We start from the raw sequence: 25,175 nt of genomic DNA, 5'->3' as shown, positions 1-25,175 counted from the left end.
TAAAATTTTATGCTAATGTAAAACCAAAACTGGCAACATACAAATGACCCACCCTACATAATTACAGCTGTATCAATTTTTTCTTCTCGCTTAGAGAAATTTTAAAACTATGAAGAAGCTGAATAAAGAAAAAAAATACCCTCCCTAATTGTCTCTGACACAAATTCTCCATGACTGAAAATCAGCAAGAGGTTTATCTGAGCAGGGTCTCTGGCACCAAACCTCAAGTTTTCTGCAGAAGGAAACTTTTCTATGTAACACATCACAAGGTGATGCAGACTATCTCCATCTCAAAATCCAAACAAGTGTGCTTTGGAAAGACACCTGTGTCAGCCTATCAAACGTCAAGAAAAAATTCCCTTTCAGCTCACTTATTAGAACATTGTATTTCTTGTTATAACAGCAAAAGCATGAAACCCACTGCCTTAAAAATAAATTATTTAAATGAAACACAGCAGGGAGTACAGAGGAGTTAAGAAAACATACTATAATAAAAAAAGCATTCAAGGGAGAAAAATCACGGTCTCTAAGCTTAGATGAATGATCATTCATGAATTTGACCCAAACTTCCATAACCTCAGGAAAAAGTAAAATATACAAATATTAGTTAATGCTGTTTCCATTTGCTTCATTTGTAAAACATGAATTTTGATTTAATAAACTAGCCTTGACCCTGCAGCCCTGCTCCTGCAGTCAGTGTTATCACATGAAGACTGCAGAACTGATCATATGAAGTCCAAAATGCTTTTCATGCCGCACTCATGTTTAATCATAACTGGCACTGTGGCAGATTTTACCTTTAAAAATGATGATGTTTTGATCCTGAAGAAAATGCTGGAAAGCAGAAAAAGGTAGCAAAAGTAGCTGTTAATTTCCCTAATCCTGTAACATAAACCTTTACAGAAGCTCACAGCACAAGAATTTCAATGCTAATTTAAGAAGTGCTCTCTGTCTCTTAACCATACAGAATGATTTTTTCATATATGACTCACACCACAATGCCCTTCTCCCACTTATTCCATCCACTAAATGTGCTGCAGCCAGCTGCCATGTCTTGCATCCCTTTTTCCCCCAAATATTTCTGCAGGAACATCCTTTGTTTATTCATTACTCGGCCCTGTGGGATCCTGACTCTTAATGGAGACTGCCAGTACTAATTCAATATAAATGCTGAGCCAATATAATATTCCAAATCTTTCACTGATAGTGTTATTAAAAGGAGCAAGGTTGTATATATTCTGTAAATGTGAAGAAAATTTAAGACTTCATTACCGGCAAAGGAGCAAGTGGGATAGAGGACAGTGTGGTTTTATTAATCCTGTTTAAGGTGCTGTATCGCACAAATGCAGAAACCCCTCTTAGCAAAGACTTTAGTAGACTTCCAAAATTATGAAAATGAGGGTTTGGTTTGTGTTATTATATATTATAGAGTTGGCTTTTTGCAAGATGTTTACTATATGGTTAATAATGTTGTGGTAAGGATATGGAATATAAGTTTTTATTTCGGCTTTTAGAAAATTAGGCATAGTGGTAGTAACTGATGTAATATGCTTAAACTGTCTGTTTGGTCAGGATAACACTCAGTGAACATGTAAAGAAGACTCTGCTATTGATACACCAATATCAGCATCTCCCACCTGAAGAAAGGCTGGACCAAGGCCCAGGCTGGAAGGGATAATAAAGACACAGCCCAGAAACACAAATGCTCTAAAAAGGCAAACCCAAGGAGGGGCCATGCAAAACAGTCCCTAGAATATGGAAACTAGTTTATGGAATTTTATGAATATTCATAAACTATTGCGATAAGAAGGGTATTTAAAAAATGTCTCTGAGATAGCAAGGTGTGGACATGGCTGAGTGCAGAGTCACCCGGCCGGCCGTACTTGGCTTTTTTTTATCTCCTAATTGTCTTAATTATTTTATTAAACATATTTCTTAAAATTTACCAAAAAGTGAAGCTCGTTTTTCACAGTTGTGCGCCCACGGGAACGCTTTGGCTGAGGGACAGTTCCCGCGGGCCGAGCGAGGGCCGGGCGAGGACACCGGGCTCCGGCCGTGGTGTCCGGGGGTCCCGTCCCGGCCGAGGGCGCTGCTCTGGGCGGCAGCAACGGAGGGGACGGGACGGGACAGGACAGGACAGGGGAGTCCGGCCCGGGGTTTGAGGCGCTCCGGTCAGACACTCCGCTCCCACACGGGGCCAGCAGGGGGCGCCGCCCGCCCGGTGAGAGGAGGCGAAGGGCCGGATGAACGTCACGTGACCGGGACGCGGAAGTGCCCGCAGGAAGGGGGGCAGCCGCTTCCGGTGCGGGCCGGGTGGGCGCGGGCAGGGCCGGGGCCGGGGCCAGGGCCGCACCGAGAGCCTCCCGCTATGAGAGAGACGCCGCCACCCGCAGGTGAGACGCTGCCGCTCGCGGCCCCCGGGAGGCCGCGCTGCCGCCGGGCCCGGCCCGCGGGTCCGCGCTGGGGCGGGGCGGCGCTCGAGGCCTCCCCAGGCCCCGCGTCCGCAGGTCCCGCGCTCGGTCGGGCCGGGCCGGTGTCCCCGCCGGGACCGGGGCCGGGGCCGCTCCGCCTGTTGGCGAGTCCGCGCGGCCGCCAGAGGTGCCGGGGCCGGGGCGGGCCCGCGGCTGGAGCGATTCCCGGCCGGGCCGCGGCGGCGCCGGGACGGGAGAGATCAATGTCGGCGGGCCCGGCCCGGGGAGAGGAAGGAACGCCCTGCCCGCACTTACTGGGAGTAATGTTATCTTAAAGCAACTTAAATGCCACTTATATGTTCTAGTCAATGGTCCAGCACGGAGATATATTTTTTTAAATTTTAGTTGGAGGAGAAAGACTTTGGTTTTTATGAGTTTGGAGAAAAGTGCAAAACAAAACAGATTGTAGAAAGAGGAAGTGAAACCCCCTTTCGAAAACCGGTTTGGTTGACTTCTATGGCTTTGCTAATTGAAAATACTGTACTTATATTTTGTCTGCATGAGAACTTAAAATACAAAAACATCTGCTATCATCTGGAAATGTTTTCATGGTGACATGCTGATTCCCTGCTGAAAGATGGCAGTTTAGCTTATCAGTAACTGTATATAAGTTCTACAGGCATCTTATTTAAATTCCAGTTGAACATCTCTTGAAGGTTTCTTTTTTTGTAGGCAAGTATTGAAAAATAGAATCTTAAATCTGAGAATATTCTGAAGGGAGATAAGGAACTGCATTAGTATAAGAAAATCTGATTGTTTCCAAAAACAGACGTAATATACACACGGTATAAGATAACTTGAAATACTTAAATAATTATGTCAAATTGTTTTCAGCAAAGTCGTAAGAAAAATTAACAAGTGAACTAGCAGGTACAGTATTCCATTGCTCACTGGAAAAGTATTGGTAGCTGATTCTGTTCTGAAGGTGCTTTGGAGAAAAGAACCTGAAGAGGGCTGAAGACAGCAAATTTAAAGGTGGTCTTCTGTGATTATGTGAGTGGCAGCTTTGATCCATGGCTCTTCAGGAATCCCATAGCACTCAATTTACACATTATCAAATAGAAAATTTGCTCAAATTTAACTTACTCCAGCAGTTAATTTTGGTCTTTAATAGTGGTGTTTAAATTTCTGTCATTTCTGATTATAATAATGTGCAAATTTATCTCAAATTCAATTTTAAATTTCAAGTGTGCATTTGAAAAAGTTGTGTTGCTGCTTAAAGGGTTTTTAACTTTGTAGTAAGACATCTGGATTATGTGAGAATACAGATGTGAAAATCCAGGAGCTTTTAGCTGAGCTTCTGGCATGTAATTGTTATGTTGTTACAAATACACAAGGAAAAGGCAGGAAAAGTTATCAATTTCTTGATTGACATTTTAAATTCTGTTTGATTCCCCTAAAAGGAACTTTATAACCCTAACCCAAATATCTCAATAAGCTCAGAATTAAAAACTGTACAAATGTTGCTGTTCCGCTGTTCAGTTAATAAAACAATAGGGAAATTCATGAGAAGGGTCATAAGCCTCATTCTTACTGGGGTTCTGTCTGTGCTTCTGGTGCCATCCTGTGAGTTCATACAGTTGCTTCTGAAAATTTGATCTTAAGTGAAATTTTTCATGAGTAAAACCAGTGCTTGTTGGGGGATCAATGAGATGATTTTGTTGGCATTTGAAATACAGGATCTTTCATATGCTGGTACAAACTGTGGGACATCCTGGAGTTAGAACTCTGCTGTATAATTCCATGAAATAGCGGTTTCAGTAGCCTAAACTTGTGTTTGAAATGCTTGGTCTATCTCAGCAGAATAACTTGCTGTTTGTGGCTCCTGCTGTACTTCATGAGTCCTCTTGGAGAGAAGAAACACAACAAAATATGCTGGCAGAGCAATTTATGGCCTTAGTATAGCTTTCAGAAGGGAGAAATGAGGTGGCTTGAGGGAAATACAACCATGGCAAAAGATTCTAGAAAACCTTGAGTTCCATGTGAGTCTGTTAAGAAAAAAGAAAAAGCGTAGAAGAAAATGGAAAGGTCAGTATTTGACCAAGCAGAATTTCTAATTTAATTTATTATTTCTATTTTTTTTTTTTTCTTGCAGCACAACACTAAATTTGTAATGAAATGGAGTCTGGGTCAAGCTCCTTTCGAGTGGAATTTCCAGATTTTTCTAGCACCATTTTGCAGAAGTTAAACCAACAGCGCCAGCAAGGACAATTATGTGATGTATCCATTGTGGTTCAGGGCCATCTTTTCAGAGCCCATAAAGCTGTTCTTGCAGCGAGTTCACCTTACTTCTGTGATCAGGTTCTCCTGAAGAACAGCAGGCGAATAGTCCTGCCTGATGTGATGAATCCCAGAGTATTTGAAAACATTCTTCTCTCTACCTATACAGGCCGGCTGGTAATGCCTGCGCCAGAAATTGTTAGTTATCTGACAGCAGCAAGTTTCCTTCAGATGTGGCACGTAGTGGATAAGTGCACTGAAGTGCTTGAGGGAAACCCAACAGTTCTGTGTCAGAAGATGAACCATGGCAGTGACCATCAGTCCCCAAGCAGCAGTAGCTACAACGGCCTTGTTGAAACCTTTGAACTTGGCTCTGGAGGACAGGCAGAATTTCACAAAGTGCAGGAACTAAGGGATGGTGAAAATGAAGAAGAGAGCTCTAAAGATGAACTGTCGTGTCAGCTGACAGAACATGAATATCTTCCCAGTAATTCTTCAACAGAACACGACAGACTTAGCACTGGAATGACCAGTCAGGATGGCGAAGAGGGAACCAGTGATAGTGCAGAGTACCAGTACACCAGACCAATGTACAGCAAACCCAGCATCATGTCTCACAAGCGGTGGATCCATGTGAAACCAGAAAGGTTTGAACAAGACTGCGAAGGTGTGGATAATCCTTATGATGAACACCAAGTTTCTGAATCTGTGAATGCCATCCAGGCAGATCACTCGATCCAGTCTTCAGGTGTTGAAGATTTTCACATAGGTGACAAAAAGATGGAAGCAGAATTTGACGAACAGGCAGATGAAAGTAATTATGATGAACAAGTTGACTTCTATGGCTCATCTATGGAAGAATTTTCTGGTGAAAGGGCAGATGGAAATTTAAGTGCTCACAGACAGGATCTTATGATGGCAGCAGGCTATGGTGAAAGCATTGACATGGCTGCCGGGATTAAGGAAGAAACGTCTCTCACTGGATTCTCCCATGCCGATAAGCTCTATCCCTGTCAGTGTGGAAAAAGCTTTACACACAAAAGTCAGAGAGATCGGCATATGAGTATGCACCTTGGTCTTCGACCTTATGGCTGTGGTGTCTGTGGTAAGAAATTCAAAATGAAACACCATCTTGTAGGCCATATGAAAATTCACACAGGCATAAAACCGTATGAGTGTAACATCTGTGGGAAAAGATTTATGTGGCGGGACAGTTTTCATCGGCATGTGACCTCTTGTACCAAGTCCTATCAGGCTTCTAAAGCTGAACAGAGTACTACTGAGATGAACTAAGACATTAGTGGTTACATTTGTTTAGTAGAGTAAGAAAAATAAACTAATTATGCAACTAATGTCTGGTACTTGCTATTGTACATTGTCAAAAAAAAGTTTTAATGAGTATGCTGGTATACACAGATCAAATGTATTTTGCTTCCTGCAATATTACTTCAGGTGTTCAGTGTGTGAAGTGCATGTGGTTAATCTGAAGGTGCCTGCAAAATGAGGTCTGAGATTGATTCTAATCCAGCAGTATTTAGAAGCCGTCTTGTATTTCTAAGTCATCCAAATTCATGGTAAAACTCCACTCTAAATTGGCAAAAATCCTGAAAATACTTAGCTGAACCAGGAATTCAGGTAGTACTCCTCAATGGAAAAGAAAACTAAGATGACCAAACTGGGTTATGTGATTCACATTTAAATGAAGGGGGAAAAAAAAGAGAATTCCACCTCAAGGTGAAGACTGCCAACATACTTAACATGCATCATTAGGTAGTATGCATCATTCAGTAGCCTTTGTTGTATTGCTTAATGAAAGGCAATGGTAAAGGTGGTTTGGCTTTCTTTTATCCATCTGTTTTTTAAATTTATCTTCAGTAAAACAAAAGTCTAATTTTGTACTGATTTCTATTTAGAGTCTGTAATGCACTTACAGTTTATCACTATATAAACTTCGGTATGTATTAAGTGTACTTTATCCTTGTTCTTCTAGGGTTTTATGCTGTATGACTCTTGACTTCATTAGATTTTAATTACTACATTGTCAGAGCTTCTAGAGGTGTGTAATAAGTATTAAAAAAAAAAAAAAAGACACCAACGTAAAGTAAGATGTAACATTTGGAACTTAGTCAGAATAATCAAATATTTAAAGTGTAAATTCCTTTTCAAATTTTTGTGGCTTACTACAGTAGCAAGTACCAAACTCTTGATTCATGAACTGACTTGTTATTGGTACGAAAACTTCTTTGAGAACTTCTATCTAGTTTTAGAAACCTGCTTTAAGAAAATTACATAGTCATTGATAGGTATTTATACTTTTAATTCTTTACTATTTGAATAGTAAGAACTATAATACAGATTTTTGGTACCAAACTACTGCGGCTGGTGATCACAAGCAGAGTTGTTTACTTCCTCAAATTAAGTTGCTTGTGGGAAAAAGTAGGAAGTATGTGACTTGGATCTTCTAATGGTACTGCAGAACATGGTACCATGCTTATGTCTGAAGATGGGATTTTTGCTGGGAAAGTGACACTTGTTCCTTGTTAGGATGAGGATCTGTGTGTGGAGCTCTCATTCATGGAGGCAGCTGGAGGAGTGTGTATAGTTCTAAGGGATGCTGCCAGCTCTGCAAATTGTGTAAAGGCATCAGTTGTAAAGGTGACAACACGATTTTGGGGTTGAAAGCTTAATACAGTCCAATGCAAAAGCAATTGCTTCTTGGTAAGCAAAAGCTTCTTAGTAGCTTACTGAAAAAAGAAAAGGAGAGAGCCTTTAGAATATACATAGAATATAATAGAAAGAGGCGATATCCAAGTACAGTGCTGTTCACATGGGGGAAGGTTAACCAGCATTAAAGACCCAAACTTGTCTGGCCCCAGTTTCTGTGTTTGGCACTGCTGTGTGCAGGATAATGTCCTGAAACAGTTGACCCTGTATGGTGAAGCAAAACCACACAAAGATTATTACACTTCAGATTCTTTTTTGAGCCCCCAGTTACAAATTGTCTTAAGATACAACTGAACTGTATCCTGAAAATAAATGTCTGCTGCAAGCTGAGGTTTTTCCACTCAGTGAGATGTAATTACTGTAATTTCTTTACTGGCATTCTACTTACAAACTTTTTTTTAAAGAGGCTCTTAATTATTAATCTTCTAATGCTTCAAATATTTTTTCATATGGAATTTTGTTAAAACAGATGTTCCCAAGTACAATGAACCCATTGCTGGCAATGGGCATGAATGATCAGCACCACAGAGTTTCTGTTCTTAGCACTTAATTGAGCTCTACAACAACCATGGTGGCCATGTTTAACATTTGTGATCAAGGTACTGAAACAGGGATTTTGCTCACTAACACTGTAACCTGCTTAATGTATAGAAGCACTTTGTATTTAAACAAAACAAAAAGAAGGAAAAAAAAACCCACAAAAAAACACCAAAAAACCCCAAACCAAAAAAAAAAAAAAAAAAAAAAAAAAAAAAAAACAAACAAAAAAAAAAAAAAAACCATAAAACTTTATAAGTATGTTTTTTAAACTTAGAAATTAATTCCCTCTGTGGTTTGTTTACACACTGCTAGCACTGTCCTTTTTAATACTAAAAGATACTATAATGCTTGCCTGTTTACATGAGGGTAGAGGAAAGGGTTCTTGCACTCGGTGGCCCTATTTTTCCATTCTCCAAGGCCTTACCATATACACGGTGTCATTTCTTCAAGTACCATCATCACATTAGAAGGAATTACAGAATGGTTTGGGTTGGAAGGAGACTTTGAAGGTCATCCACTTCCACGCCCCCTGCCATGAACACCTTCAACTAGGCCAGGTTGCTCAGAGCTCCATCCAGCCTGGCCTTGAACATGTCCAGGGTGTTTATTCTCATATTCATTTCAAGAATGATCTTGTATATTACATTAGTTCTCAGCCCCTTTCCAATTGTCACTTTAGTTTTGCATAAAAAGGTTAAGGGTGCCTCTTCCCATTTAACCATAAAAAAGGCTGGACAGAAACACCAGTCTGAAAAAAAAAATAAATAAAATTCAAACTAGGACCATCCTACAGAGCTGCCAGCAAAACTGTTTCTTTTACCAGCTTGGAATGACTTTTATATGGGATATTTCAAGGTTTAACATTACTTCTATTTGCAGTTAGATTACTTTGAAATAAAGCTTTAAAATCAAATGTACTGCGAGAGACACTTTAAAGATTTTATAACAGGTTCAATAGATCATATTATAGAACCACGTCCTTTTTTAATGACTTAGCATGAATAGTAACTTTTTAGTATTTGCCTCTTGCTGTTTTACCCCATATTATGGCATTGTCTTGAAAGTCCAACACGTTGCTCCACTGATTTTGTAGCACTTGGCTTTCTGCTGTTAAATTACATGAAACCAATTGATTGCAGAAAAATACTGATCTGATTGTCATGAGATCAGATTGAGAGGATTGATGATTTAAGGGCAGCTTGAGATTCATGTCTAAAATCCTTACTTTTGCATGTCACAGGTGAAACAGTTATCTTGTGGTGTTTTTCTTGAACTCAGTTTATTGCCCTTTGTCAAACTTCTGATCACCATTTCAGGTACTGGAGGGGGAAGATTTAAAATTATTTAAACCATCTTCCTTGGGCTCAGCTTAAGCCAAACACCTCTTCTTCCTGCCTTTGTAGTCTCAGTTTCCCCTGCTTTTACCAAGAGTTGTATTCAGCTCCTGCCATTTCCTTTATTAAGGTGACAGGTCACACAGAAGTTGGGCTCACAGGCACACTTCCTTGTCTGATGCTCTTCATTTCCTAGTGGGTGTCCAGCAGTGCTCTGAGCTGGTCAGTGTCACTATTCATGGTGATACTGGGCCACAGTCCCTTCAGGGATGTGTCTTAGCTTGGTTCTTCTGTGGAATTCATTTATTTCAGAGGTGTACCTGCTCTGGGCAGGGCTTGGCTGTAGGCCAAAGTCCCTTCTCAGGCAGGGAGTGTGTCCTTCTTTGAGTATGTCTATACATGTTCTCAGTGACTTCTTCAGGTGTTTTCCCAAGAGCAGCTCTTCAGTTTCTCCACATGTACCCAGGAGAATTCTCTCCATGTGTCTCCTTGCACCTGTTGCTAGCAGCTGCCACTCTTCCTTAAGTATGTTTAAGCAGAAGCATTATGTGCACCTCTGGTTGAGATTTTGGCTTGCAGTGGATTGTTCACATCCATTTTTTGTGCAGGCTGGACTTCTTTTGACTAGCACAGGGCAGCTCTCAACCTCTAGCCATGTGTCACCCCTGCAGTCCCTGCCACTGGTGGCCAGTGCAGTTGAACATAGCAAGCCAAGATACCAGACACAGCTTCTGTCAAGCTTCTGATCTTTGCTAATGGAGTGGTCTTGTTCAAGGTACGAAAAATTATTTCTTATTTGTGGGGAGGAGGGAAGTAATCCATATATATATATGTATATATAAAATATGAATGCATATGTATATGATGAATTTCATTAATCTTCCCATATGCTTCATTACCTTTGATGATGTTGGCTGTAGTAAAGTGAGTGTCTTTTGAAAATCAGCAATATTGTACACCCAGGTGGCTTTCCAACTTTCCTGCTGCTTTGAAGCAATTCATTGTCCTAGCAGTGGTAAGAAGACCTAATGATACTACAGCTAAGTTCCTTTTCATTCCATATTGTAACTATGATGTTAATTACCATGGGATCTCTGTAACTGCCATTCTGAAAAATTCAACTGTTAGCAGGGTTAAAATCTGCTTAGGTGTTTATTGGACCCTTTTGAGGGAGAAGGTTCCTATTTCACACACTAGTGTTGGTTTACGGGGTGCTTTTTTGTTTTGTTTTTTAAACTGTCCTTGTTAGTTTTATGGCTGAGCAGATAGACCCTAGAAGGTATTGTCAGTACAGTTTTTGGTCACAGCTTTTTCCATGAGAGGTGTGTCTGAGGTTGAGAAACTGTCCTGTATCATAAGCAAGGCAGATGATCAAAGGCTTATGTATTGAATGTTCCAGTATTATTGATTCTGAAAGAATGGAGGCACATCAGGGTTTGTAATCTCAATACCTTTTCCTGGGTGGCAGCAAGGAGACCTGTCTCTGAATTACGAGAGCCTACAGCACTACATTGAGCGTTCTGCTATAACAGAATTAGGACCTTTCTCAAAGTAACAAATGAAAGTTGTTTTTTTTTGTCTTTTAAATGCTTCATTGGATAGCTTGACTTCTTTAGCTATTAGCTGTAAACTGTCAGTGGCCTAGGGGAAGATGCTGGAAAAGAAAATGGTATATTTTTAATGTGATTAAATTGCAAGTTCTGATTTTTGCTTGGAGCCTGTGTCTGTCGATTGCTGCTCCTTTTTTTTTAATTACTGGGATTCCATATTTCTTTCAGAAATGTAACTGTTTATGCAAGTCAAGTGAATCTTCCTTAATGAGCTATAAGGTTTTATTCTGAACAAGTCATTTATAATAGTAAATTTGCATATCTTGATATTTTGTGAGATGTTATGCCTGTATTGCAGAGGTTGGATAGTTTTGTCTATAAATATTGCTGTCCTAATTGTACAGCATGGTTTTAATTTAATGTTACTGTTCAATATTTTCTTCTTATAGAAGAGTCCCATGCCCCCTTTTTTCTATAACATGTTTTAATAAATGTTATCTGTCAACTTTGTAAATGTTTTCTTAAGCTTGAATGAAAGGAATGCATGTCTAGTACTAGTATTTAATATTTCACTTTGCCAAAATTAAGTGCTCAAACAAAAGTACAAATCCAAAAGTTGTTGATATATAACTTTATTAAATATATTAAAGAGTGTATCTAGTAATGTGTCTTCTTGAAATTATGATAACAGGCCAGCCTAGTCTAAGAAAACATTAAACAAAAACCTAATTTTTATGACACAGTAGGTTTGATGAATTTGTGGAATTGGACCCATTTCTTTGCTGCTTTAGGTAATTGGCTTCCATGCTAGTTCAAATTTGTCAAACAGATTTTGTTGTAACTGTTTTTTGTAGAATGGTGATCTCTGAAGTTACAATAGAGAATGTACATGCTGATAGGAAAACTCCAGAACACTCACTTCATAGTAGCAGCAGCCGCATGTCCCAAAGGCCTCTTGGTATATTTGAAGTAGGTACAGATAACATAGAATTTTTTTCTTGTCTAAGTATGAAAGAAATTTCATGCTGCAAAAAGTATTAAATATTAAGTTCCTCTTACCTTCCTGTGAGGATTCCTTCTCTCCCTGACTAAATTTAGGTACTCAACACTTGATTTTGTCCAGCCTCCATCTACTCAGTCCTTGTGGAACTGTCCCAGCTGCTTGCTTACCTCAGCAAAAAACGAGCTCGCTCTCACTGAAAGCATGTTCAGCCAGTATCTGGAGAAGTCAATATTTGTGTAGCACACTCAGTCTTGAGCAAATTCAAATGGAATATGGTACGAGAAAATTAATTTTCTATTTTGGTTACATTTACTGAACACAGAAGAATATGCCCAGTTTTCTGCCTGTTGAGAATTAGTTGTTTGAGTGTTTTTTATCCGATTGAACAAATACAATTTGTCTCTGTGTTCTTTAACTGTGTTATTTGTGCCCTGGCCAGGATGCTTTCCAGGCCAGTGCTGTACCTGATCAGCATTCAATGCTAATGTATGAAGACTGTTCTGTGTCTTAACGGGAGAGAAAGACAGACCTCCAGAAGACAGAATGTGGTGTGCAGGTGGATATCCCAGCAGGACCCATTGGCACCATTCACTTACTGTTTTCAAGTAGTATATGAACTATCTGGTTCATAAACTGAATAGTTGCACTACCTGACCTACAAGCATGTGCAGGATAACTCAAAAAAAAAAAAAAAAAAAAAAAAAAAAAAAAAAAAAAAAAGTTCCTGCATACTTGCTGAAGTGATTTCTGTGAGTGACAATGCCAGTGTAACACAGACGAACTTTTTAATTCTTGGCTCAGCAAAGGTGGCAGTTCACAGCCGGAGTGGGGGATGTCCTCCCCCAAAAGTTCCCTCTCTGCACCCGCGACTGCCCATCGGGGTTTGTTCTGAGTGCGGGTTCTCCCCTGGAGCTGCACAACCCGGGAGTTCTCGGAGAGCTCTGCCCGCGCTCGCCCCGGCTCCAGCCACCGCTCCAACCCTGCTGCCTTCCCGAGGAGCCGCTCTGCGGGGCGGGGAGTGCCCGGCTCGGTGCCGGGAGCGGGAGCGGGGCGGGTTCCCGGGCGGGTTCCCGGGCGGGTTCCCGGGCGGGTTCCCGGGCGGGTTCCCGGGCGGGTTCCCGGGCGGGTTCCCGGGCGGGTTCCCGGGGCACCGCCCGCCGCCGGGGCGTCACCAGGAAGCGGAACGGCGGCCGGCGGAATCAGTTCCGGGTGCCGGTGGCTGCGGGAGCGGGCGGGAAGCGGCGGTGGGAGCGGGCCGGGCCGGTCGGGTCGGGATCCGCCATGTGAGAGCCCGGACAGCCCCAGGTGAGCGGCGCGGGGGGCGCTCGGGCCCGGGAAGGCGCTCCCGGCGGGCGGGTCCGTTCTCCGTGTGGGGCGGGGGGGTCCCGGCCGCTGACAGGCCCCGCGGGGGCGGCGATCGCGGCCCGGCGGGCCCGGGCTCGGTTCGGGCCCTGGAGCGGCTCCGTGAGGCGGCCGCGGCCCGCCCGTGCCCGGCGGGGGCTGTCGGTAACCCGAGCCGGCCGGCGGCTCCGGGGCGGCTCTGGCGTGCGGGGAGCGAGGGCGGACGTGCCGTGCCGGGGTCTGCCGGAACCCCAGCGGGGCGGAGAACCCTCGGCACGGCGGGACGGGCCCGAAAACCCTCGTCCCGGGCGGGACGGGCCCACCTCGTTCGGGGAGTGTTTATTGCCGGGAGCTGCGGGACCTGTCAGCTGCCGCTCTTCCCTCAGAGAAGATGGAAGTTCTGGTGAAACCCCAAGCTCTGTAATGCAAAGGTCTTTCCAAATCCCGGCAGGTGTGCGCAGCGTGCAGAATTAGAATCGGCTTAGGGTAAATCAGAGTTGAGAGTTAATTTGGAACGAGCCAAAACAGTCTCAGAAACATTTACGAGGATAAGCCTGGTTTTCAAGGGAAAGCAAGTGATAGAGGATTAAGCTGCACTGCAGTTGTTACGTGTTATAGAACACTCAACATCTGGATCAGAATGTGCCTGTCCAGGGACAGCTTCAAACTCTTCCATCTGTCCCAAGCAGCCTGCTGGGAAAATACCACGAAAATGGGCTCTGCACAGCTATTGTAAATCTACTGCCAAAAATTTTGCTGATATCTAGAGAACATAGTCACTTCATTGCTTAAAAGAAACACCCGAGCCAAAAAGTCAACAATTTGATGAAGAATGGCAACTGTTAAAAAAAAATCCGGCAAAACAAAACAGAACGAACCAGAAAAGAAAGTGGACAGATTAAAATGCACAATAGTGATTGAGTATTACATTGGTTGTAAATAAAATTGTAATATCAGAAGGTTCAAGAGCTCTCTTCCCACTTGTGAAAGTTCTGGCTATATATATATATATATATTTGTATCCTTAGTCTCAAAATACAGACTGGAGGGTTTTTATAATGGCAGTGACATCTCAAAGTTGTCAAGTATTCAGAAAATGTGGCAGTTTAGCATTACATAATGGGATATTGTAAAATTTGTGCACAAAATAAAAGTTTTTGATCATTACTTGTAAGATCTTGCTGTTTTGAAGTGTATGTATCACCAGCATGCCCCTTCCTATTATTTATCTGGCACAATACGTTTGTTTATACTGGAATCATAAACATATAGAATAGTTTGATTTGGAAGGCACCTTTTGATCTTGGCTTATCTCCAGTTTGCCTCCTGGTAACTTTTTTTTTTTAACATTCAGAAATAAGTACGTACCTGGAACTATTGTTGTGGTAATTTGATTTCTAGAGTCAAGATTTAAGAGATTGTTTCTACTGAGGTTTCTAGTTTTTAGGTGAAGCTACTTTTATGCATTGATAGGTGTTTCGTTTTTGCCCTTTCAATCACTTCCACACAGGCAATCAGTTGTGAGGAAGACAGTGAAGAGAATAAGGGACAAAGGTGTCACTTGGACTTCAGTTTCATACCTGCTTTCTTTGAATATTTGCTCAAATAGGATGGTCACTTTTTTTTAAAATAAAATTCTGAATATGCAGTTCCAACAATATTTGTGCTGCACCGTGCTGACCACTGAGAATGAGTTTGCAGTGTTGTGGTATTGGCATGTGTATATGAATGCACGTCCATGTATGTACATACATCGAAATAAATTGGTTTTATTTGGATGCTAAAGTCATCCACTCTTCAAAGTGATCTTCTGTTAATCACATTGTGAATCTTGGTGAGATAAAAATAAATCCTTTTAAATTTTTGTTAGACGAAAGTCTCAGTTAGTAAAGCTTTACTGAACTGAGTGTCAGGGGTTACTTCTTCCCTCCCCAGGGAGTTAGTGAGGTTGTGTCCCACAGCACTGCCAGAGCTCCCACCTGCCAGGCAGGAGCTTTGCTCATGGGTTCACTGCAGGTGTTCAGTACTTTGGGTGAAATGTGGCCTGTCCAGCTGCAGAGAAGGAATTTTCACTGGACAATTCTGATACCTGTAGATGCAAGAGTGTAAGAGCTACACAGTTCAGCCTGTATTAACTGGCTTCTGTTTCTGAGGAAGTGAGCGTTTTCTGCATTTTTATGAGGTAAAGTAATGAAGTTTTAAATGGTTGTGTAGTTGTCACCTAACAGATTTTGTATTGTAGTCCAAACCAGACATGAAGCAGACTGACTTTCAAGGCTGATTTCCAATGAATAATATGCCACGTGCAGCTTTTGTTGTCTGCTTTCCTACAGATAATTTGGGCAAACTGCCTCTTCTTTGATTCCAGTGGGCACTTGGAGAAAGTGAAGAATTAATGCAAAAAAAAAAAAAATTCTACATATTTGCATTGTGTTGTCTGTATTATTAGAAATTTGTTGTACTTCAAAATTATCTCAGTTGTTGGGAGATTTTGTGGGTTTCTTACCCTCCTTTAGTTTTGGGTTTTTTTAATGGCTGCAAAATTAAACTCTTGGGGTTTTTTATCAGTGGGGTAGCTTACTCTGCTTTGGGGATGGAGTTTCAGTACAGCAGTAGTGCTGTGTGGCACTTTATTTAAGGCCATCCAAGAGCACTATATGTTGACTTTTAAAGGATAAGTAATATTTCACTGTTATGAGAGATATAAACTGGTAAAATGTTCTATGATGAGTCACTTCCCTACTTTCAAAGATGTGTCAAGATATCAAGAGTGTCTTTGAGACCCCCGCCCAGCCTGTGACATACTTGATGGCAGTTTGATACAGCTAGTGTTATCTAGTGTGGCTGTTGTAAATCTGAGGACTGATGCAAATGCAGTCTGTAAGGAGTAAGAGTGGTGAAGGCTTTTACCCAAAAACTTCCATGATTATAGCTGATAAGGTTACATTCCTAGGTTAAAGTTCTCTTAAATGATGATACATATTTGCAGTTATGTCCTGAGTTCTCACACAGATGGTGCAAATACTAGCTCCTACAAAATGCAAGGAAGGAATGCACTGATTTATACAAAAACCTGATTATTTTCTTGATGTTGCTTTGTATTCTGAGCAGTAATGTATGGAGGGAGTATCACAAAATCACTAAAGTTGAAAATACCTCCAAGATCATCAAGTCGAATCTTCAAGTGATCACCACTTTGTCAAGCAGACCAGAGCATTGAGTGCCACATCCAGTCGTTTCTTTAACGCCTCCAGGGATGATGACTCCACCACCTCCCTGGGCAGCCTGTTCCAATGCTTAACAACCCTCTCAGTGAAGAATTTCTTCCTGATTTCCAACCTGATCCTCCCTCAGCTGCAGGTTGAGGCTGTTCCTCTTATCCTGTCACTTATTGATGAATAGAGGCATTTTTTGTGTCATGGAGTACTTTGTTTTGTTTTTGTCTTAATTTTCGTTATGACCCTCCAAACTTTTCTACGTATTCCCGTTCACAGACATGCTACAACAGTAACGGTTTGTAATGTGGGTTTTTTTCCAAGGATTCCTTGTTGCTGAGCTAATTTAAGAAAATGCAAGGGATCGTTTCTCACACCTTAGTGTGAGTTAAAATGAGTATAATTTGTGTCATTCACCTGGCTGTGGGAACGGTGAATCATACTTCAGTGAGTGAAGGAAATTAAACAGGTGCAGACTTGGAAGCAGAAACTAATACTACGTTGGCAGACACACAGCTTCGTGTTATAGTTATATGATGCTTCTCCGCTGCTGCTGATGTATGATGTCAGTAAAATTAAATACCTAACGTGGTTTGTCAACATCCATTTTTGTTTTTTAAATTAAATAAGAGTTTTCATAGAACATAGTTTTTAAAGCAAATTTCTTTTGAAATCCAGTAAGAATTGTTAAGTGCCCATCACTCTGATGTTCACAGGTTACTTCAATGAACACTTTTGTTTGAAGATATAGGGCAGTGATCCACTACTACTAAAGCCATTTTCTGGGCTACATTCGCTGTATAAAATCCTGATGAATAAATGTAGTGCAGATTCAAAGAGAACTTATATGATTCTTTTGAGTGTGATTGCATCATCTCCTACAGAAATAGACATGAGGCACAACACAGAGCCGTTCTAGGACTTAGTGAACCTGGTGTCCAGTTTTGGCCTGTGCCTTCAGCCAGTTTCTTGGATACATAATATGAAAACCTTAAACACTTTGACCTACTTTTGAGAAAAGGTTAAGACAGGACCTAATCGTAGACAGGTGCTCAGACTCAAATTTTACAGGACTTTGCTCTAACTTTACACTAACTCCTAGGCAGGGGTGAAAGAAAACTAAAGCAAGACGAAACGCATTGCTTTTTAACAATGAGTGTACATGACACTGCTGTGAGTTTACAGAATCACAGAATATTCTGATTCAGAAGGGACCCAAAAGGATCATTGAGTCCAGGTCAAGTTGCTTAGTTCTCAGGACCGCCCAAACTGTCATAATTCTAAGCTATTGTTCTATATGACTACACTGAGCCTAAATAGCACAAGGTCCCTCTGCATTAAGTAGATTGGTATAGAATCTTGTGCACTGCTTTTTAAAAAGTATGTGCTTGACCTGTTTGCTTGCATTCAAAGCAATGCTATATATTGCCTTGATTCCTGTTGCAGCTTTTTACTGCTTTTCTGCTACACTGATGAACCGACTTACAGTCCTTTAACTCCATCATCATCTCAACTCACTGCCAGGATGTACTGTTTACTCCTAGCATCTTAAGCAAAATAAGCTTCTTTGTTTCCCAAAAGACAGATGAAACAACTCTGAGAACAAGGATGTAGAGTTACTTACAGATATGTATATGCATATGGAGATAATGGGGTGTTCTGACAGTCATGCTGGACAAGGATCAGAGTGGACCCCTATCTCCTTGATGTCCTTCTGATTCTCACCCTTTCTCTGCTATGTGTTTACAGTCCATTTTCATTTCAATGTCTGGCCATGTCCCAGGGACTGTGAATTCATCTAGAGACGCCATGATGAAAAGAACAGAATTTTTTTTTTCCTCATTGGAAGGCATAAAATGTCCATCTTCTTTCTTCTCAGGTGCCTATCCTTAATTCATTCCTTCTGTCTAGACCAGTGCTAGTGGTGACAATTTATATTTTAATATTTTCTCCAGGAGTAAGTTATTCTCCATTTTGCTAGGTAAGAGCCCTTGGGAAGTATGGGACAAGGAGAAATGCAACTGTCACATCTGTATGTGACAAACTTTTTTACATCCTAGGCTGGAATGCCAAATTATTGCTGCTGGGTTTGTACACAGTCTCTGACCCAGGTAATTTGTCCATTCATGTCACTTCAAGTCAAGAAAAACTCTTCCTCCATTTAGCAGAGAAACTTAATCAGGAGTGGCTGGTGTTGCATCTGTGCATAGCTAATAAGCTCCACAAATTAAAGGTTTCCTATGTTGAGTTTCTAAGAAGCTTGCTGCCCTGTCAGACACAAGTGGAGGTGACAGATTGTGATGGTGCATTCCCTCCTCCCTGGTGAGTCTTTAAGTGACCTTAAAACAGTCATTTGTAACACAAACATGCATCCAACTGCTAAAACTCCTGTCTTATGCATGGGAATGGGATAGTGGTTCTCTGCACAACTGCCAGAATGCTCAGAAAAGCAAAGTTAATTTTGCCATGTAACTACCCCACAGATGGAATAGGTTATGTGCTGTGCTGTTTGATTTTTGACTTAAATTAGCTCACAACTCTGAACCATTTTGTAGCTTTGTTTGCTGAATAAAAGATCTGTCCTGCCAAAGCCATCTTTGAATGGATTGCTGCAGTCATATCACTTCTGGTAGCCATCTTGCAGTCCTTATTTCCCACCTCAGATATAAGAGCCTATAAAATGTCCTTTTTCTTGCTTTTACATCTCGGCCAAGAAAACTCAAATGAAGTCCCGTTGACCCATTTTAATGGGTAATGACACTGGTGAGTTAGAGAACATGTTTAGAAAGCCTGATAACTTGATTTTGAATGCTCTGTGAGAGTTTTTGCCAGTTTTCTAAGTGAAATATAATGTCCAGTCAGGAAGCAGGCTTTCTTGTGTCTGCTGAAAAGACATTTTGTTCCGTTTGTGAAGGTTGTGAATGTTAGTTTTAAGTGAGGGTCAGCTGATAGAGCTCCAGTGCTTCCTTTTAGGCTTTTTATCTTATTTCTACCTGTCGATTTTCTTTTTAGAATACTGAATTTTCATAATTTGATTTAAATTGTTCATATGTCCCATTACAGCATGTAACATAATAGAAAAAAAAATCCACTAGTATATTGTGATACATTGGATATGCTTCCTGCATCTGAAGTCAATGGATGATGTTGAGATCTGTTTGTTCAATTGGAAAAGCAGGTATGGTGGCAATATTATGTCTTTAGACTTCTGCATTAATAAGAACTAGAATAGCAATTAAAGACTGAAGGTGTTTGGGTGCTTGATGAGTGCCCAGTCTTGGAAACGTAAGGTAATGTTGCAGATCGGCATTCTCAGGCTGATACAGTGTGTGTGCATGCTTTTTACTGTGAAAAGTGCTTTTCTTTAGCTTTTGTTTGGGACTCTATACATTTCTTTAAGGGCTCTCTGAATGTCCTTTCTGGCATTTGAGTACCCGTGGCTTTTAAGTTAGGTTACAATTTAAATGTCAGATTTTTCTAGCTAGGAAATCACTGCTGTGTCAGATGAGATTCAAAGTTCGCAACATGGTTTGTTAAAAACAAAAATTAAAATCACAAAAGATTTTTTGAAAATTGAAAGTGCATGGATGGCTCAAACACTTTTCTTTCAAATGCCTGTGACTTTTCCTTAGGAGATTTTTCAAAACTTCATGAAGTACCTTCCAACAATCATTCTTGGGAAATGCAACAATGCAGTTCTCTGCAAGTAGCATTGTAATACCAGGCTTGAACACCTGCTCAGGGTTCTGAAGTGTTTATCTTGCTTAATGGCCATAAAATTGCTATTCTTTTGGGAGGATGGATTGTTCTGCACTTCTTGCCAGGGAATGAAATTGCAAAGTTTCTTTGAGGACAGACTGTCCCAGGGAGACTGTGATGTATTCTGAGCAATTGCACTGTGGAAGTTGCGGAGGGATAATTCAAAGTATAGAAATGCAAGAAATGTGTAGATTAAGACTCTACATCTTCATTACATCGAGTATTTATGCTAACTGTTTTGTTGTAATGCACCTTTAACAATCAATATGGGAATTTAACTTAAACATTTGCAAGCATTTATTTTTGAAATGGAAAACTCAGTATTCGTTCTCTGTTTTAAATCTCCTAATTTTTCTTTCAGATTACTCTTTACATCTGTAGAAATGGACAGCAGCAGTTTCATTCAGTTTGATGTGCCAGAGTACAGCAACACTGTTCTGAGCCAGTTAAATGAACTGCGCTTGCAAGGGAAGCTCTGTGACATAATCGTGCACATCCAGGGTCAGCCGTTCCGCGCCCACAAAGCCGTCTTAGCTGCCAGTTCTCCCTATTTCCGCGACCATTCAGCATTAAGCACCATGAGTGGCCTATCTATATCAGTTATTAAAAACCCCAATGTTTTTGAACAGTTGCTTTCTTTTTGTTACACTGGAAGGATGTCCTTGCAACTGAAGGACGTTGTCAGTTTTCTGACTGCAGCTAGCTTCCTACAGATGCAGTGCGTCATTGACAAGTGCACACAGATACTGGAGAGCATCCATTCAAAGATCAGTGTTGGTGATGTTGATTCCGTCACCGTTGGTGCCGAAGAAAATTCAGAGAATCGCAATGGTGTTAAAGACAGCAGCTACTTTGCGAACCCTATTGAGATCTCTCCTCCCTATTGCTCTCAGGTGCGACAATCAACAGCAGGCAGCGATCTTCGCATGGAAACTACTCCAGGCAAAACTCTGCGTGGTCGTCTGCAAGAAGAAGGGCATTCAGACCGAGGGAGCAGCGGGAGTATCTCTGAATATGAGATTCAGATTGAAGGTGATCATGAGCCAGGAGACCTGATAGTAAGGGAAAGTCAGATTGCAGAGGTGAAAGTTAAAATGGAAAAGTCTGACAGGCCAAGCTGCTCTGATAGCTCTTCCCTTGGCGATGATGGATATCACACTGAAATGGTAGATGGAGAGCAGGTGGTGGCAGTAAATGTTGGTTCCTATGGGTCTGTTTTACAACATGTTTATTCATTTACCCATGCCTCATCACAGGCTACAGGTGTGTCAGAAACCTTTGGAAGCCTGAGCAATACAAGTCCTTCAAGGTCAATGCTGAGCTGTTTCAGAGGAGGTCGTGCACGCCAAAAACGAGTACCTACGGGTCACTTGCATAGTGATGTCCAGGGCTTGGTGCAAGGGGCTGACAGTGAATCCATGGTGAGTAATCCAGGATATGAAAATAGTCCACGGGAAAGAAATGCAAGAGGTCATTGGTATCCATACAATGAAAGGCTAATTTGTATTTACTGTGGCAAATCTTTTAACCAGAAAGGGAGCCTTGATCGACACATGCGATTGCACATGGGAATAACTCCTTTTGTGTGCAAGTTTTGTGGAAAGAAATATACCCGTAAGGACCAACTCGAGTATCATATTCGTGGTCACACAGATGACAAACCCTTTCGCTGTGAGATCTGTGGAAAATGTTTTCCTTTCCAGGGTACACTAAACCAGCACTTGCGAAAAAATCACCCGGGGGTTACAGAAGTGAGAAACAGGGTTGAGTCTCCAGACAGAACAGAAGCATTTGTGGAACAGAAAGTAGATAATGATGCTTCAGCTTCTGAAGCCATGGATTCTAGTGTGGAAATTCATGCAATGTCTAACACATCTGATTAAAAGCTTACATCCAAGTGAAACACAGACAAGCACATTACTAATGCATTTTTAAAGTATTTTATTCTTTCAGTAATCTTCAGTACGGTGTAACAGCATTTTAATTTTCCTGACCTTCTGGAAATCAGTTAGAAATGGTTTCTGGAGGAGACTTCAGAAGTACTTTCTTTGTTTTTGAAGGAGGGTGGATTGTTTGAGGGTTGTTTTTTTATATTTTAAGATGCTCAGAATATAAAGACAGTGTTCTGGAAAGGCTAGGAAGAGTCTGCTGAAGTGTCCCTGCTGATTGATCTGGTGAGACACAAATGCCAGTGGAGAAAGGTATTAGAGTAAGATTGGCAGCTCTGCTGAATGCTCAAAGAAGCTGTAATTTCCTTTATTTCTTAAATCCTGTTGCTGGTAATGAGCTACACAGCAGTGGAGAGAGAGAATATTACAGCTTTGATTCCTCTCCTGTCTCAGCGAAATCTGTTCACTCTTACTAACTGGTTTTGGTAGTGAGTCTGTTTATATATATAAATTCGCTTTATATATATAAAATGCTTTCACTTTCCCTGTTCTGGTTGAGGTGAATGTAGAAGTATGTCAAGGCTAATACCATATGCCACTCTATCAACTCTTAGGACTCCTCTCTGCTTAAGGTTCAGAACTTTGGACTTTGGGAGGATGGTTTTGGTTTTAAACGAATGTTGTTTGGTATTCATTTTATTAAACTATTACTTTGTGTGCAAAAGTGAGCAAAGTGAATTACCTTGTTTTAATAGCTTTGCTTTATAACATATGTAAACCAAATGCCATAAATCTATTAAACTATGGTTAAATTGTTTAAAGGTTTTGTTAGTTGTCTAGAATGCAAGCTGGACAACCTGTGGTGCTGACCTTTTTATATATATAGAGATAGATATATCTATATAAATATAGATATACACACACACACACACACACACATATATATATATAAAAGATATTAGCAAACCTAAAAGTAGCATTGTGGTCTAAAATGTGTTTTTACTGGCCTCAGAGTCTACCTTCATTTCGTACTGTAGAACCATACCAGGTAATTAAACTTAACTTCATCACTCTTCATGGTTGGTTAAAACATGAGAGAGATGTAGTTTAAACCACAGTATTTCCAAGCAGTATTTTAATAGGTCTCTTCACAGAGAGCTGTTTTCAGGTGCACGTTGACTTCCTACTTAAATCTCCAAGTGATATGCCAACACTTGGAATTTGTACTTTTTTTGTATAGAAAAACAAATACTCTATGGGAATTTTGAGCAATATGTTATTTCATGTGTGAGTATTACAGAGTTGCTATGGCTTCTCTGTTTTTTCAGTGTTTTTTTCTCTACAAAGGAGCTACCAACAACTTTAAAAATACTCTAAATCTTTTTTGTTTCACCAAATATGTGTTTTTAATATGGTGCTAACTTCATAATTTAGGTCAGTATAATATATAAAATGTGAAACATAATCATAATGGTCAAGAAAAAAATCCCCAACAATAGACAAACAAAAGCCCTCCCTACACAAACCAAGCCCCCCAAAACCCCAACCAAACAGGAAAAACTAAAACAAAACAAAACAAAAATAATAAAAAAATAAATTAAAAAAAAAATTAAAAACCACCAAAACATCCACACCAACAAAACCCATATCACAAAAAGCCAATGGCTTAAGAGACCTCAAAAGCATGGACTGGCAAACACTACTGTTTAACATTCTACCTGATGAACAGAATTAAGTATTAAACTAATCACATACTTCTTTAGAATACAGGTTTTATATTATTGGGTCTTATGTTTGTTTAGCTGATACTGAAAATACATTTGTGGACGTGCTGTTTAACTCCCAAAAATTAGAAAATAAAAGCTAATTTCTAAATTATTGGAAAGAAAAAGGTAGGTTTGCTATCTTGTAAAACTTTTTGGCCCTGTGAAGCTGGGGCATATTTGTGCAGTAGCTTTATTAAATACACTAGTTCTTAATATTGTGACAGTCTGCAATAAGAATTAATCTTGCAAACGTGGATTTACAGGATAACCTCCACCTGCTCCGTTGGAGCAGTTTCAGTGAAATTGAGTACATCATTTGCCTCTTTGTCCTAGAACTGCCTAAAGAAAGAGGTAGGGGGTGGGGAGATGTTTCTCTCCTAGAAGCAACAACAGAAATTTTGTTTCCAGTACGGGAAGGGATAGTCTGTGTCTAAGACAGGTAGTCTGTGTGTTTACCCACCTAAAAAACATGGTGTTTCTGATGCAGTTTTTCCTTGAGTGTTTGTTTCATGTAATTAAATGCAAAAAGTATGTTTTGGTAAATTAAGTTTGAGACATGCAAAATCCAAGAAATGTACAGTTATTCTTAACCCTTTATCTTGAACCTGTGCAGTGGTGCCTTTGGTGTGACTTTTTCCCTGGAAGGATGACTTGAGGATAGCAGGATATGGGTACAAATTTATATTTCTTGAATTTCTCTGTGTCACAATCTTAGCATTATTTAAATCTAGTTCTTTGTATTTGTAAATGTATTAAAATGGTTTGAGTTTACCAAAGAGTGACTTATCCAAAATTGTCTCAGACAAAAGCAAACAAAAAAAAAAAAAAACAAAAACCAACATCATGTTGATTGTACAGGTTCAGGTTCAAAACATTGTAACAGACTGTTAAGGGGCAGGAGATGATACATTTTTCTACAAGCAGCGTGCAGGTCCTGCTCCCTCCCCAGGTGGAGCTCCTGACTCCAAGCCATAGCCCAGCCCCACCGGCAGGGCAGCTCTTCCCGACACCACCGTCACCCCTGGCAGCAGCAGCGGTGCCACCGTGCCTTGTCACAGCTGCCAGGACCGACACTGTCACACACACGAGGCGTCACCCGAGGGGAGTTTGTGCCACCAGCCCACCCAGGGGAGCCGCTGCTTGAGCAAACGGTGGAAACACTGTGCAGTGTCTCGTGTCTGTGCAGTCCTCAGCACAGAGCTCTTACACATTTCATTTACAATAAATGCAGAAGTCAATAAAACATATGAAGAAATATTTGACAGCAAAATAAGTAATGAAATTATACAGGCTGGTTCATAATTGAGTCTCTTCCTAATCTACCTTTTTAATTCTAGACAAATGTGAAAACAGTGACAGTGTC

General features: G+C 40.8%; 2 protein-coding genes across 5 annotated transcripts; both read left to right on the top strand.

Moving 5' to 3' along the window:
* Positions 1–2,292: 2,292 nt before the first annotated feature.
* Positions 2,293–8,202, top strand: ZBTB43 (zinc finger and BTB domain containing 43). The gene is made up of 2 exons (XM_083875639.1): positions 2,293–2,393; positions 4,567–8,202. The coding sequence occupies exon 2, from the start codon at positions 4,590–4,592 to the stop codon at positions 5,982–5,984; it is 1,395 nt and encodes a 464-aa protein (XP_083731765.1). The 5' UTR covers positions 2,293–2,393; positions 4,567–4,589; the 3' UTR covers positions 5,985–8,202.
* Positions 8,203–13,051: 4,849 nt separating this feature from the next.
* On the top strand, positions 13,052–24,684 carry ZBTB34 (zinc finger and BTB domain containing 34). Of its 4 annotated transcripts, none has more exons than XM_083875615.1 (4): positions 13,052–13,147; positions 19,462–19,576; positions 20,519–21,578; positions 21,861–24,684. In XM_083875615.1, exons 2-4 carry the CDS (start codon positions 19,536–19,538, stop codon positions 22,038–22,040), a joined length of 1,281 nt encoding a protein of 426 aa, XP_083731741.1. In that variant the 5' UTR covers positions 13,052–13,147; positions 19,462–19,535; the 3' UTR covers positions 22,041–24,684. The 4 variants fall into 4 exon arrangements, with proteins under 4 accessions (XP_083731741.1, XP_083731738.1, XP_083731740.1 ...); XM_083875613.1 differs by adding an exon at positions 15,279–15,365 and having other exon boundaries at positions 13,064–13,147; positions 20,519–24,684; XM_083875612.1 differs by having other exon boundaries at positions 20,519–24,684.
* The last annotated feature ends 491 nt before the right edge of the window (positions 24,685–25,175 follow it).

The sequence above is a fragment of the Zosterops lateralis genome, assembly GCF_965231275.1.
Source record: "Zosterops lateralis genome assembly, chromosome: 20".
NCBI lineage: Eukaryota > Metazoa > Chordata > Aves > Passeriformes > Zosteropidae > Zosterops > Zosterops lateralis.
Note: the sequence above shows the minus strand (reverse complement) of the source record. Positions and strands in the feature narration are given on the sequence as shown.

Coding starts and splice junctions, on each gene's coding strand:
- ZBTB43 (XM_083875639.1), top strand. CDS start 4,590: ATGGAGTCTGGGTCAAGCTCCTTTCGAGTGGAATTTCCAGATTTTTCT.
- ZBTB34 (XM_083875612.1), top strand. CDS start 19,536: ATGGATGATGTTGAGATCTGTTTGTTCAATTGGAAAAGCAG. Junction 19,577..20,518: donor TTGTTCAATTGGAAAAGCAG/GTATGGTGGCAA, acceptor TTTTTCTTTCAG/ATTACTCTTTACATCTGTAG.